This window comes from Saccopteryx leptura, chromosome 2 (assembly GCF_036850995.1).
Source record: "Saccopteryx leptura isolate mSacLep1 chromosome 2, mSacLep1_pri_phased_curated, whole genome shotgun sequence".
Classification (NCBI taxonomy): Eukaryota; Metazoa; Chordata; class Mammalia; order Chiroptera; family Emballonuridae; genus Saccopteryx; species Saccopteryx leptura.
Genome location: NC_089504.1, coordinates 180,929,079 through 180,944,446, shown reverse-complemented (window position 1 = coordinate 180,944,446; position 15,368 = coordinate 180,929,079). Strand labels below are relative to the sequence as shown.

Below are 15,368 nucleotides of genomic sequence, written 5' to 3'. Positions count from 1 at the left end.
CTCCTAGATTACACTCTGTTCCTGCTACTCTGGTATTCTCCTCTTTCCCCGTCCCCCGGAGCCTCGGGTGAGTGGTTGTGAGAGAGGTGTTCTGTGTGGTCCCTTTAAGAAGAATCCTGGGTCTGAGAAATCAGACTCTTTCTCACAAACAGTATCCTGACTTGTTTCCAGCTAAATACTGTCCTTACGCTTCTCCTAGGCTCTGGGGCTGCAGGCTGGGGCTTTGTTCCTGGGGCTCAGGACTCACCCCTCTCTGCTAAACTCACTTCCCGCCATGTGAGCCTCTCCCGGCTGCCGTTTGCTCCAGGGAGCTGGGCAGCCCTCTCCACATTTCTGCTTTTCCTACCAGTCTCGGTGTGGCTTCTTCAGTGTTCCTTGGTTGAAGAGTCCTCTTAGTTTAGTCCAAAGTTTGTTTTTCCAGATGATAGTTCTTAAAATTAGTTTGTAATCCACTTTGGTTCTGGGAGGTAGATGTTGGTACGTCTGCGTACTCCAGCGCCATCTTGTCTCCTTCCATAGTAATTATTTCTCGTATGTGCCTTGACCAAGCAAGCCCAGGGATTTGAACCTGCAACCTCAGCATTCCAGATTGACGCTTTATCCATTGCACCACCACAGGTAAAAAAAACCTATTATTTTCAGTGCACAGCTGAGCTTGTTAGAATGTAAAGATAATCTCCAAAGTCTAAAAAAAACTACGAAGAAACTTAAAACCAGAGCAGGAAAATGTGAATTGATACTATGGCATTTCTGGGACAGTTGCCAGTCTTGTTAACTAAGAGGCATAGTTTTATTATCTATCTGAGGATAGATGAAATATCAAGCCCAAGCAGTTATTGGAATTGAGAGCCAGTAAAGTTGTTCTTTGAAGAGGAAATTGAAATGAAAAGACAGACTAGAGATTGTAGGATATACCCACAACTGAGGATATTCCAACAAACAAATCACAGTTTAAGATAACCACATAAAGAAACAAACTAACACAGGCAACTATCAGCTGCCAAAACAGTAGGCAATATTAGATCCCCAGTTAAAAAAAAAAAAAAAAAAAAGCCTGACCAAGCAGTGTCACAGTGGATAGAGCGTCAACCTGGGATGCAGAGGACCCAGGTTCGAACCCTGAGTTCGCTGACTTGAGCGTGGACTCCTCCCACTTGAACGCGGGCTCACCAACTTGAGTGCAGGGTCGCTGGCTTGAACCCAAGGGGTCACTGGCTCAGCTATAGTCCCTCGGTCAAGACACATATGAGGAAGCAGTCAGTGGACAACTAAGGTACCACAACGAAGAATTGATGCCTCTCATCTCTTTCCCTTCCTGTGTGTCTGCCCCTATCTGACCCTCTCTCTGTCTCTCTCACTTAAAAAAAGAAGGATCTTCAGTAACTCAGATACAGTTGAGTCTGTACAGTATTATAAGGGAAAGGACTAAAACAACAAAAGCTTCAAGATGGAATTGGAAGGGGTCGTGAATGACTCATTTCATAAAGACCCAAATAGAGATTAAAGAAATGAAAATTCATTGCAGTTAAACACTAAATTATAAGTACGATCTTCCTCAGTCATCTGGCCTGAGAGATACTTTGACATGTCTGTTGGCTGTATGCCCTCCAGAAAAGGAACATTTTAGGAGGGTAACCCAGGCTGAAATAGCTATGCTGCCATGAATTTGAGTTGTAGTGGACAAGGTATATGACTTTGTGGATGGCTGTAGCTTCCAGTTTGGAGTGGGATAAATTGGTAAAGGGCTGTGAAAAGTGGGCTTTTATGGAACTTTGAAAGAGACCAATCTTGCGATGATAATTTGGAGATGGAGCAGGACCCAGAGAGAGAAGTTCTGAGGGGATGCTGGGAAAACCTGCCTGTTCTTGAAGCAGACATGGAGTGTGGAGGTTGGACGAGATCATTGTAAATTGAGCTGTCAGTTATCTTGGTCGTTCAAAACTGCATGTTTAAGGTTACCACTGCGGGGGAGGGAAAAATTTGTCCTCCAGGCCTTGGGCATGGTGCAGTGGCAGGAGCATCTCTACTGAAATGAAAGCCTTCAGTAAGTGCTTAGCCGCGCCCCCCCCCCCCCCCCCTTAGCTTTGTTTATGATGCTATAGGGAGAGTAGGGACTGGAGTAGTCACTGAGTTCCCTTTATCAAACCCCTCAGTGCATACTTTTGGTGACTGGCTGCTTCACTTTGTTTTATTTTCTTTGTGGATGTTCAAATATATACCCCTCTTACCTATATACCTAGCCTCCAAGACATGTATGTATGGTCAGTTAGGAGTATACATCTGGTTTGTGTCCATCTCTTATTTCTGGATCAGGGGCTGAGTCCTTGCCACATGTCCTTTGTATCCCCATCTCCAACAGACTTTAAAGTTTGATCAGTTTTTAAAAAATTAAGAAGTAATAAGCAGGTTAGATATAACACAAGAGACAGTGAACAAGAAGGTAGACCTAGAACATTGTCCAGAAGGTGGCAGAAAGAAAGAAGTGCAAAATAAGAGAGAAGTTAAAAGATATGAAAGATAGAGTAAGGTTACTCACACACTCTCATACATAACACACACAAACACACACATACAGCCTGACTGATAGTGGCACAATGGGTAGAGCATCAACCTGGCATGATGAGGTCCCAGGTTCAAAACCCCAAGGTCACCAGCTTGAGCTCAGGCTCCTCTGGTTTGAGCACAGAGTCACCAGTGTGAGCGTGGGATCATCAACATGAGATCCCATGGCTGCTGGCTTGAAGCCCAAATGTCACTGGCTTGAGCAAGGGGTCACTGGCTTGGCTTGAGCTCCCCTGGTCAGGCACACGTGAGAAGCAATCAAGGAACAACTAAAGTGCCATAACTAAGAGTTGATGCTTCTTATCTCCCTCTTAAGTACCTACCAAACACACACGCACACATGCACATATGCACATACATAAAATATCACAAAGGGAGACCGGAGAATAGGTAGACGCAATATTTAAAGAGATAATAGTTGAAAATATTCCTGACTTAAAGACAAATACTCAAAATTTTTGGCTTAAAAAGTATAATTAGCTCCATTATATATAAATAAAACTAGATATGTTGTACAGAGTGTAATTTTTTAAAGAAAAGTCTTTAGAGCAACCAAAGAGAGAATGCAGATAACACACAAGGAGGACATTTATACTGACAGCTACAGTAGAAACCAGAACACCATGAAACAATGTTAAAAGTGCTGAAAGAGTAATACACCAACCTATGATTCTATACTCATCTTTAACTATTTTTCAAGAGAGATGATAAAATAAATATTTTGGAAAATCTAAGATTATGCCACTAAGTGATGTTTAGTTAAGAATCATAAATATATTTCAAAAATGAAGAAAGTTAAACCCAGAGAAGGGAATGAGCAAAATGGAATGGTAAACAAAGATATGTAAGCATATACTATTTAATAATTATATTGGTGTCTACTTAAGAAGTAATAAGATAGAACTAAAATATTAAGGGAAATTATATATAAAATAGGGAAGGATGATTAGAATAATTTTTTTTTAATGGTAGGCAAATCATACGTTGACAGTTTTAAAAAATTAATATGTTACTTAGGAAAAGGGATTACATACACTGTCAATCCAAGTAATATGCCATTAAATAAAATTTTGATAATATTCTGATAACTATGCTTATGCTATAATTTCTATGTTATAAAAATAAAAATATTCTCATGGGGAAAAAGGCAAGATAATTTAGAACATAAATTTGGGGAGGTTTCTACAGAAAATGCTTCTCACTGGTGTGAATTATTAAAAACTATAACAATTAAGAGAGTGTGTGATTGCCTGACCTGTGGTGGCGCAGTGGATAAAGTGTCTACCTGGAATGCTGAGGTCACCAGTTCGAAACCCTGGGCTTGCCCGGACAAGGCTCATACGAGAAGCATCTACTATGAGTTGATGCTTCCCACTCTTCCCCATCCCTCTTTCTCTCTCTCCTCTTTCTAAAAATCAATAAATAAAACATTTTTAAAAGTATGCGATTAGTGCAGGAATAGACAGACCATTGGAACATAATATAGAATTCAGAAATAGAACTACAGTTTCTTTATATGGAAAGAATGGATTGTTCATCAGTGGCATTGGGGTTATTGGTTGATATAGAAAAAAAGTAATAGCTAGTTCATCTTTTACTCAAGCAAATAAATTCCTCAACAGATAAATCTCCAAATGTCACAAACACATTTATATTTAAAAAGGAAAATAAAAATAAAAATGATAGCCTCAAAGTCTGGAAGAATTACTGAAATGTAAAACCACCTACCACAGAGTTTTTAAAGGATGGATAAATTGAACCACAGTGAAATAAAAACATCTGTAAATCAAAGAACATCATAAGCAAGGTGAAAATATAAACTGCGATTGAGGAAAGATATTTGTAACTCATAAAATCAATAAAGGATTAGTTTTCAGACCATATTAGTAATGCTACAAATAGAAAGCAACAAATTATATGATTGGGCAGTTCACAGAGAGGAATCTTAAGTAGATTACAAAGAAACCAAAAAAATTCTCATGCTTAATATTGATTATAAAAATATAGATTAAACAACAGGATATGATTTTATACCCATCAAATTGACAAATGTCTGATAATACTAATTGTTGGTGACCATGCTATTAGGAGAGTAGGTAGAGTTTCTTTGAAAAGCAATTTGTTGATACCTATGAAAATTGAAGATGCCTATACCCTTTGATCCAACAATTCTATTGTTGATCATGTATCCTAATAGTCATTCTTAATATTTTTTTGTGCCTCAGATCTCTCTGAAGGCTGGTGAAAGCTAGAATAATGTTTTGTTTTAAGTTCATATAATAAAATACATAGGACTAGAAACATACTGAATAGTTATTAAAAATTTTAAAGTTGTGATATAGTATGCATTATTAGTACATAGTAATAAAATCTATTCAAAGTCTAATAGCTATCATAATTTCAAAGTAATGATTTGTGTAAATGCTGTTTTGAGATAATCTGCAACCACTGTTATGTGATATGAAAATAATCTAGGTCTATTGGTGACAAAAATCACAAGTACTTCTGAATGCTTTTATTATGCATTAATATCAACTCATGGTAAGTGAAAAATATTTATTATTTTACACATGTTTACAAACCTTGCCTAAAAGGGTTTTGTGGACCCCATGTTTTAAGAGCAAGTAAGTGTCCTAGAGACACCCTTAAATGTATGTCCAAAGAGATTTAACATTGCAGTACCAGTACAGTAGCAAAAAATGGGGAACAACTTAAAGATTTATTAGTAGGAGATTTTATAAATTGTAAAATGTATATATATGGTAGATACCTTACAGTGTTGCCTTGTATATCATTATGAATAATCTCAATTATGAGTGAAAAATTAAGTTTCCAGAGAATACATACTCTATATAACATCATTTCATGAAATTTTAACATTCCAGATAAAGTATATGAACCCATATATGAATGGTATGTTCAAACTCAGGGTAGTGGTTATTTAGGATAAGGAATTGTGATGAGAAAGATAATATGGTTACATAGGGGGCTTCAGATTATGCCTGTGATATTTAATTATTTAACTGTATGATGGACACATTATTTTATTGTATGCCTGGAATACTTTGTTAAAATATGTATTACATGTTTTGACAAATATTAATGTGAGAAATAGCTTCAATTTTAGTTTTGATTAAATTCAGAGTTTGTGTATATGGGACCTTGTCAAGGAAAAAACAACAAATTAAGTGCTTTTCTCCAGTTTACCCCAGATAGGAACTAATCTGTGAAGTGCAGGTATTTTAAATGTGACAAAAACATACCTAGTAGATTATTTAATTCTTATAGATTTCTTAATTCTTACAACAGTCCTGTGAGGTGAAGGTGTATATTCATAAAGGAAATTCTAATCAAAGCAAAAACAGACTGGAATTCATATTAAGATTTTTCTACTTTCAAAACCCATACTTGTTTCATGTTAATAAATTGCATATCTCTAGCAGTAGATGACTTATTTTTGCTGTAACTGCACATACAAAATGAGACTGTATCTGAAGCATACATTAATAGTACTGATACTAAAATAATCTCAAGCATGACTTTATAATCCGGAGTTTTCTTAAATATACGTTAGCCTGTTTTCACACATGAATGATAGGCTGAAGAAATTATTAGTCATTAGTAGTAAACTTAGTGTTGTTAGTGTTTTAACATTGTTGATCACTATAATTTAATATTTACCACCTAAATTTAACCATAACTTGGTGTTTTATTATTTTAAACTGTATTCTGTTTTGGTTTTTTATTGTAGGATCGAAAGTTAACAAAATCTGAGAGACAGAGATTTAGAGAAGAGGCTGAAATGTTAAAGGGTCTTCAGCATCCCAATATTGTTCGATTCTATGATTCCTGGGAGTCCACAGTAAAAGGAAAGAAGTGCATTGTTTTGGTGACTGAACTTATGACATCTGGAACACTTAAAACGTAAGTTCATCAATATAAATGCTGACCAAGTACGAGAAAACTTGAGTTTTCTTGTTTTAGGCCTTGTGTGTCCTACTTTTGTTTCCCTAAGAAGGGAACAGTCCCTTCAACTGTTATATATTAGCACATCTTTCTGCCCACAAAATCCTCTGGTGTATAAAGCGATTTGATAATTATTTATTGGTAAGTATTTAGATGAGATATTATTGCAAAATAAACCTAAGTTATTTAAAGTCATAGTACTTGGTGTTTCTAATATTGAATGGCTAAAGTAGGGGTCGGGAACCTTTTTGGCTGAGAGAGCCATGAACGCCACATATTTTAAAATGTAATTCCGTGAGAGCCATATAACGACCCGTGTACGTTATGCATATCCAATAAAAATTTGGTGTTTGTCCCGGAGGACAGCTGTGATTGGCTCCAGCCACCCGCAACCATGAACATGAGCGTTAGGAAATGAATGGATTATAATACATGAGACTGTTTTATATTTTTAACGTTATTATTTTTTTATTAAAGATTTGTCTGCGAGCCAGATGCAGCCATCAAAAGAGCCACATCTGCCTCGCGAGCCATAGGTTCCCGATCCCTGGGCTAAAAGATCAGAAATCAAATGACAACAAGGTAGCCCTCTAGTGATTAAAATGAGGTTGAAACTTTTTGAGATACTTGACCCATTATTTTATCACCTTGTATTGGGCAGTTTTTGTTGCACTTATGCTACTATTAAATCAAATACACACTGTATTGTTAACATTATTAGTACGTAACTTTATTTCCCATATAATCAGAAATTGAATCCAAAACAGAAGTATCATCTCTTTCAGGAATACGGATAGGGAAGATGCAGAAATTCCCTGTTCCTTGGAATATGTCTCTGGAATCTCAGCGCGTTCGTTTGTTTTGTACTCAGTTATCTATTTGTACTCAGAGAGGGTACTAGGGTAAATTATATGGTGGAAAAATTTTTTAAATTAATTTTAATGGGGTGACATTAAACAATCAAGGTACATAGGTTCAGAGATTTTTTTTTTTAATTTTTGTGGAATAGCTAAAGCTTTATTTAGTACAGTGCATCCCACCCGACGAGGTTCTGTGGTCTGGGGGGTCGGGCCAGAGAAGTTGCCAGAAATTTTTATTGTGGAGGAATTGGATTTTTAAAAATTATCTCTGTAGACCTGTAGTGGTACAGTGGATAAGCGTTGACCTGGAACACTGAGGTCGCCGGTTCGAAACCCTGGGCTTGCCTGGTCAAGGCACATATGGGAGTTGATGCTTCCTGCTCCTCCCCCTTCTCTTTCTCGTTCTCTATTCCTCTTTCCCTCTCTCTCTCTCTCCTCTCTGAAAAATTAATAAAGTCCTTAAAAAAAAGTTTTAAAAATGCAATAATTAATAATACAAGAATAAGCTCTGTGTTTAAAAAAAAATTATCTCTGTAGTGTATATTTATTGTTTATTACTTTTTACTTAGCTTATTAATCCCAGATCTTAGAAGCATAGTCTTCTATCTCCTGTATGTAGTCACTTGCATGTAGTTTTATATGTTTAAGATATTAATGTGTTGAAAAGCCAACAAATTATTTCTCCTCTGCAAATTCTAATTTCCACCCAACCTCTGTAATACTTATGGCAAAACACCCTTATCCTAGTCATCCAGGCTTTTTGTTGTTGACGTATCTGTTTCTTCCATTAGACTATTCTCCCAGTGTATGCCTGAAACTTGCTGAGTATTTAAATGAATTAAGAAGATTAGTGTGAAAAAAAAAAAAAAAGATTAGTATGGAAGTAGTTTTGTGTATATCTGCATCTTAAGATTTTTTTTTTTCCCACTGATTTGGATACTTAGTGGATTGTCAATAGTCTTATCAGGCACACCCTAAATGAGTAGCCTACAAGTTGACTTGTTTTAAAAACTGTAATAAGAGGCTTTGGGTAATGTATTGGGCTAAGTTCCTGTGTGATGGCCTACTCCATAACAACAAACTAAGATGTGGAATATAGTAAAAGCTTTTTCAAAATGGATCCAAGCTTCAAAGAGAAAAAAGGTAATCTTCAGAAAAAAGGCCAGAAGAAGTAACTTGGCCAAACAGGAGTTGATACCCAGGCATTCTGTTGGTATTTCATACCATTTATGAGCCTTGAGGATTGGATACTTGAGTTTTAATGTTCATGCCAGGACTCAGTAGAAAGGGGAACTGGAACATAGCTTGTAACAAAAAACAGTTATCCATGTAAGGAAGAACTCTGTATGCCATACAGGTAAACATGACATGGATTTTTTTTGCCTCTTCCCAGAACTTAGGATGGGAGGCGGAGTCCCTATGAAAAATAGAAATCTCAGCCTAGGTCATATGCAGATGGCTCTATAATATACATTTATACTACCTGCTTGGTACTGGAATCCCAAAACTAGGAATAAACATCATAATTGTTTCAGAACCCAATGACAGTTCCCAGGTACACTTTCATACTCATTGTTCATAGTATCCATGGACAAAACAAGTCTCCAATGAAGGTGACCTCACGATTAAATTACCAACCAGTGTAGATGATCAGATACAACTGGAAAATAGCACCACAGGAATTAAAGATATAGACCACTCTGAAAGTGATTGTAAAATAAGTGTGTAACTATAAACAGATGTCAATAAAGATATATGATGTGATGAGAGGCATATAAAGTGATGAGAATGAATAGAAACCATAATGAAGAAATATAATTTAATAAAAAAAAGTTCAGGCATAGTTACAAAAGATTCAAAGGACTAGAAATAAGAATAAATCCTTAAAATTAATACTTCAGTAATAGGTTAAACAGCAGAATAGAGTGAGTAAACAATAAATATGAAGAAATTGGAAAGCAGAAAAAAATGGAAAATTTGAAAAAAAGATGAGAAATGGAATGAGAATTAGATTTAGTTTTACTCTAGAAGGAAAAAAAATTAAGAGAATGAGGAAAGACAGTATTTGAGAAGAGGATGTGTATATAGCACTAAGCAAATAGATTTAAAACAAATATGTATTCATACCCAGGAGAATACAGAACAGGTAGGAACATTGGTAGTATTCAAAAATTTTTTTATTGATTTTTTAGAGAGAGAGAGAGAGAGAAGGGGGAGGAGCAGGAAGCATCAACTCCCATATGTGCCTTGACCAGGCAAGCCCAAGGTTTCGAACCGGCGACCTCAGTGTTCCAGGTCAACGCTTTATCCCACTGTGCCACCACAGGTCAGGCAACACTGGTAGTATTTAGATAGGCAAGTGGGGCAAAAGGGGAAGGGAGTTGGTTCCAAAATACGTGCTTTTTGGACTTTTTGAGTTTCTACCTTTTGTTTCACATACATATATATATTTAAGTTGAAACAAACACCCATACCTAAAAAATAAGATGGGAACATATGAGTGAGAAAGTTTTGTTCAGATGATGGAAATAAAGTTAAAATTTTTTAAAATTGAGGTGAAATCACTAACATAAAAATCAACCTTTTTAAAGTTTCAGTGGCATTTAATACATTCATATTATTGTCTAACCACCTCATCTACCAAGTTCCTGAACATTTCATCACTGTCAAAAGAGCACCTGGTACCCAGTAAGCAGTTATTCTCATTCTTCTTCCCACACAGTATATCTTGGTCATAAGAAGTTGTTTCTCTTGCTGATTTCAAGATTCTCTCTGTGTCTTTGGCTTTAGCAGTTTGAATTCAGTGTGTCTCATTGTGGATCTCTTTGCATTTATCTTCCTTAGATTTTGTTGAGCTTCCTGGGTCTGTAAATTCATGTCTTTTATCAAATTTGGAAAAGTTTGTGGTCATGATTTTACCAAATATTTATTTTGCTTCTTTTCTCCTAATTTGGGACTCCCATTTTGTATATATTGATCTGCTTTGTGGTATCCCACAGGTCTCTTTTCTCTTAAGATCTGTGGATTTTTTTTCCTGCTGCTCCTCAGACTGGATAATTTCCATTGACTTATCTTTGGGTTTGCAGCTTCTGTCTTCTGCCTGTTCATATCTGCTGTTGAAACCCTTCAGTGAATTTTTTATTTCAGTGACTGTATTTTAGCTCCAGGATTTCTTTTTGGTTCCTTTTTATAACTGCTGTCTCTTTATTGATATTCTCTTTTTGAACTAAAATTTCCTGTACTTGAATATTTAGCAGCTGTTGTTCTTAGCATTTAGTCTTCTGATTCTGTAGGATAGATACCCCCATTTAACCATGAGTTGGTTGTCAGTTTATGTGAAATATTTCAGCACTGAAAAGCTGATTTGGAGCTATGGTTATGAGGATTGAACTTTTCAACTGCTAGGCTTTTCCTCAGTGCAGTTGGGCATGAGTGAACTGTAATGAAGGATTAAAAAGTGCTGGCCTGACCTGTGGTGGCGCAGTGGGATAAAGCATTGACCTGGAACACTGAGGTCGCTGGTTCGAAACCTTGGGCTTGCCTGGTCAAGGCACATATGGGAGTTGATGCTTCCTGCTCCTCCCCCTTCTCTCTCTCTGTCTCTCTCACTCCTCTCTCTTAAAAAAAAAAAAATCAATAAAATTTTTTTTTTTAAAGTGCTGTATCAGGAAGATCATTTAGTTATCAATTAATTAATTAATTCTTTTCTGTACTGATGGCTGGTCATCACATTTTTTTTTTGCTTAGTTTTTATTTTTTTATTTTTATTCATTTTAGAGAGGAGAGGGAGAGAAAGAGAGAGAGGAGAGACAGAGAGAGAGAAGGGGGGGGGGAGCTGGAAGCATCAACTCCCATATGTGTCTTGACCAGGCAAGCCCAGGGTTTTGAACCGGCGACCTCAGCATTTCCAGGTCGATGCCTTATCCACTGCGTCACCACAGGTCAGGCCTCATCACATTTCTTGATTGGTTGTGGTGGTTTTAGATAATATTCCTGTTTTTATATAAAATGGTAATAACATAATTTAAAATGATTTATTAAAACATTTTTTAATGAGGCATAGCTGACATAGGACATTATATCAGTTTCAGGTATACAATATAATGTTTAAAAATTTGTATATATTGCAAAATGATCACCATAAATCCAGATAACATCTGTTACCATACATAGTGACAAAAATTTTTTCTTGTGATAAAGGCTTTAATATCACTCTTAGCAACTTTCAAATAAGCAATACAGTGTGATTAACTGTAGTTGTTGTATATTACATTCCCATGACTTAATTTGTTCTATAAATGGAAATTTATCTTTTTTTTTTTTTTAAAGGCTTTATTGAGTACAGAGTGCTTCCCACCTGATGAGGTTCCCTAGCCCTGGGGACAGAGGCTAGACAAGTTGCCTGGAAATTTATCTTTGACTAACTTTTTGCCCACCCCCACACACCCCTGCCTCTGGCAACCACCAATCTGTCCTTTATATCCATGAGCTTGTTTTTGGTTGATGTTGTTTGTCTCTTTCTCTAACTTATTTCACTTAGTGTAATGTTGTCAAGGTTTATGTTGTCACACATGGCAAGATTTTACTCTCTTTTATGGCTGAATAATAATTTTTGTAGACATTATCACTTCCTACTGGCTAGGATAATTTTGAAGGCCTTTTTCAAAGTAATAGGATTAAAATTAGGCTTTAAGGATAGATAGCTTTTCTGTAAGTAGAGAGATGCTATGGAAATTGTATAAAAGTAGAGAATTAAAGGATATAGCTTAACTTTTTTGGTTAAAAACAGAAAGCTTATAAACAGTAATATTGACAAAAACAGCTCTAGTAGATGTGTTAGAGGTGAAATGTAGAGAATTTTGAATACAGGGCAAAAGATTAGTCTCTGCTTTAATTTTTTTTTTTTTTTTGCATTTTTCCGAAGCTGGAAATGGGGAAGCAGACAGACTCCTGCATGCGCCCAACCGGGATCCACCCAGCATGCCCACCAGGGGGCGATGCTCTGCCCATCTTGGGGCGTCGCTCTGCCGCAGTCAGAGCCATTCTAGCGCCTGAGGCAGAGACCACAGAGCCATCCTCAGCGCCCGGGCAAACTTTGCTCCAATGGAGCCTTGGCTGCGGGAGGGGAAGAGAGAGACAGAGAGGAAGGAGAGGGGGAGGGGTGGAGAAGCAGATGGGCGCTTCTCCTGTGTGCCCTGGCCGGGAATCGAACCCGGGACTCCTGCACCCCAGGCCGATGCTCTACCACTGAGCCAACTGGCCAGGGCCCTCTCTGCTTTAATTTAAGGATGGTAGGGAACCATCAAAATGGAGTCTGATCTAGCAGTGATAAAATGCATTGAATAATTCAGAAAACAATTAAGTACCTATTCTGTGCCAAGGACTATGTTAACATTTCTTTAGAAAGACTCATCTGATGGTAGTATACATAACAGATTAGATACAGAGTAGCCAGTTAGGCAATAGCAGTCTGCAAAAACTTAAGCATTCAATTAGCATCTCTGTCTTGAAATTAGCTGTGTGGTCCTGGGTTCACTATCCTCATCAGTAAAAAGACACTTAAAACTGTCTCACAAAAGTGGAGGTAACTTTATTAGTATTGCCTGAAATGTATGCCAGATCAAATGTTTTGAATTTTAGTGTGTTTAAAGTTGGAATTCATGTAAATAAATAATTTCTGTGCATCCAAATATGTCAATCAGGGTGGTGGTGGGGGAGTAAAGAGCAACAAATACAGTGACTAAACAAATGATTTTACTTTGGGTGATAGGCACACAACACAACAGTTCAAATGCTATAGAGATGTTCACCTGAAACCTATGTACTCTTATTAATCAATGTCACACCATTAAATTTAATTTCTAAATTCAAAAAAGTGTTATCAACAGAGTTAAAAAGAATGTCACAGAATAGAAGAAAATATTTGTAAATTGTATTACTCAAAAGGGATTAATATCTAGAATATATAGGGAACTCCCTAAACTTAAAAATATAAAAACTCATTTTAAAAATGGGAAAAGGACTTGAATAGACATTTCTCCAAAGAAGATATACAAATGGCCAATGGGTACATGAAAAGATGCTCTATTCTGCTAGTTATTAGGGGAACACAAATCAAAACCATAATAACATACCACCTGAAACCTGTTACAATGTCTATTAAAAACAAATATAACTGCCCTGGCCAGTTGGCTCAGTGGTAGAGCGTTGGCCTGGCATGCAGAAGTCCCGGGTTCGATTCCCTGCCAGGGCACACAGGAGAAGCACCCATCTGCTTCTCCACCCCTCCCCTCTCCTTCCTCTCTGTCTCTCTTTTCCCCTCCTGCAGCCGAGGCTCCATTGGAGCAAAGATGGCCCGGGCGCTGGGGATGGCTCCTTGGCCTCTGCCCCAGGCACTAGAGTGGCTCTGGTCGCGACAGAGCGTCGCCCCCTGGTGGGCGTGCCGGGTGGATCCTGGTCGGGCACATGCGGGAGTCTGTCTGACTGTCTCTCCCCATTTCCAGCTTCAGAGAAATACAAAAAAAAAACAAAACAGAAAAAACAAATATAACTATTTTTGGTGATGTTGTAAAGAAGACCCTTGTGCACTGTTGCTGGGTATGTATATTGGTTTAGCAACTATGAATTACAGTATGGAAGTGCCTCAAAAAATTAAAACTATTATATGACCTAGCTATTCCAGTGCTGGGTCTTTATCCAAATGAAATGAAAACAATAGCTTGAAAAGATATATGTGCCTCCATGTTCATTGTAGTATTATTTACAGTTGCCAAGACTTGGAAGCAACCTACGTATCTTATCAGTGGATGAGTGGATAAAAGTGTGTGTGTAAGTGTAGTAGAATACTATTCATCCATAAAAATAATGTAATCTTGTCACTTGCTTGTGACAACATGGATGGACCTTGTTGGCATTATGCTAAGTGAAATAAAGACAAATATCGATATAATATGATCTCGCTTATATGTGGAACTAGAAAGCAATCAAGCAAAAAAAGAAAAAAGAAAAGAAAGAAGAAAAAAAATCCAAACAAAAACAACAAATAACAATGACAAAAAACTCACATTAATAGAGAGCAGATTGTTGGTTGCTGGGTTGGGTTATGGGGTGGGGGGTTGGGATAAGTGACACCAGTCAAAACGTACAACTTCCTGAGGATTTAATGTATAGCTTGGTGATTATAATTAATAATACTGTATTGTATATTTGGAAGTTGCTAAGAGAGTAGATCTATAAAGTTTGTACCACAAGAAAATAAATCTGCAACTGGGTGACACTGAATGTTAATTAGACTTGATGTGTCATCATTTCACAATGTATACAGATTTTGAAGCATAATGTTATATGTCAATTTTAAAAATTAATAGAATTATGATATGACCTAATAATTCCATTTGTGTATATATACCAAAATAATTGAAAGGGAGTCTTGAAGAGATATTTTCATACCCATGTTCATAGCAGCATCATTCACAATAGCTAAAAGGTAGAAGCATTCAGAGTGTCCACCAGTGGAAGCAAATATGTTATACATCTACTATTTTTCAGCCTTTATTAAAAGGGAAGGAAATTCTGACACATGCTACAACCTGAATGAACCTTGAGGACATTACACTAAATTAAATAAGGCAGTCACAGAGAGGTAAATATTGTATAATTCCATTTATATGAGTTACTTAGAGTAGTCAGATTTATAGAGACAGAAAATAGAATGGTGGTTGCCAGTGCCTGAAAGCTGAAGGAATGGGCAGTTATTTTTAATTTGTATAGAATTTCAGTTTTACAAGATGAAAAGAATTTTCTGGAGATGTATGGTGGTGATGATTGCACAATAATATGAATGTACTTACTACTAAAAACGGTAGATTTTATGGTATGTATATCTTATTATAATAAAATGTTAGGGGGATCTAATATGTTCCAGTTCTCTCAAAATAAAATAGAGGGAAAGAATTAAGTGTCCAGTTCATTTTATAAGGG

The 15,368-nt window shown here is 36.8% G+C and overlaps 1 protein-coding gene and 1 non-coding gene across 23 annotated transcripts in view; one reads left to right on the top strand and one right to left on the bottom strand.

The window, feature by feature from the left end:
* WNK1 (WNK lysine deficient protein kinase 1) overlaps positions 1-15,368 on the top strand; it is a 184,055-nt gene that overhangs the window by 79,290 nt on the left and 89,397 nt on the right. For all 22 annotated transcript variants that reach the window (XM_066369502.1, XM_066369505.1, XM_066369503.1 and 19 more), the window contains exon 2: positions 6,314-6,486. In XM_066369502.1, the coding sequence (XP_066225599.1) occupies positions 6,314-6,486 (173 nt within the window). The remainder of the gene's footprint in view (positions 1-6,313; positions 6,487-15,368) is intronic.
* Positions 12,580-12,655, bottom strand: TRNAP-GGG (transfer RNA proline (anticodon GGG)). Its single transcript has one exon. It is a non-coding gene; the product is annotated as a tRNA-Pro (tRNA).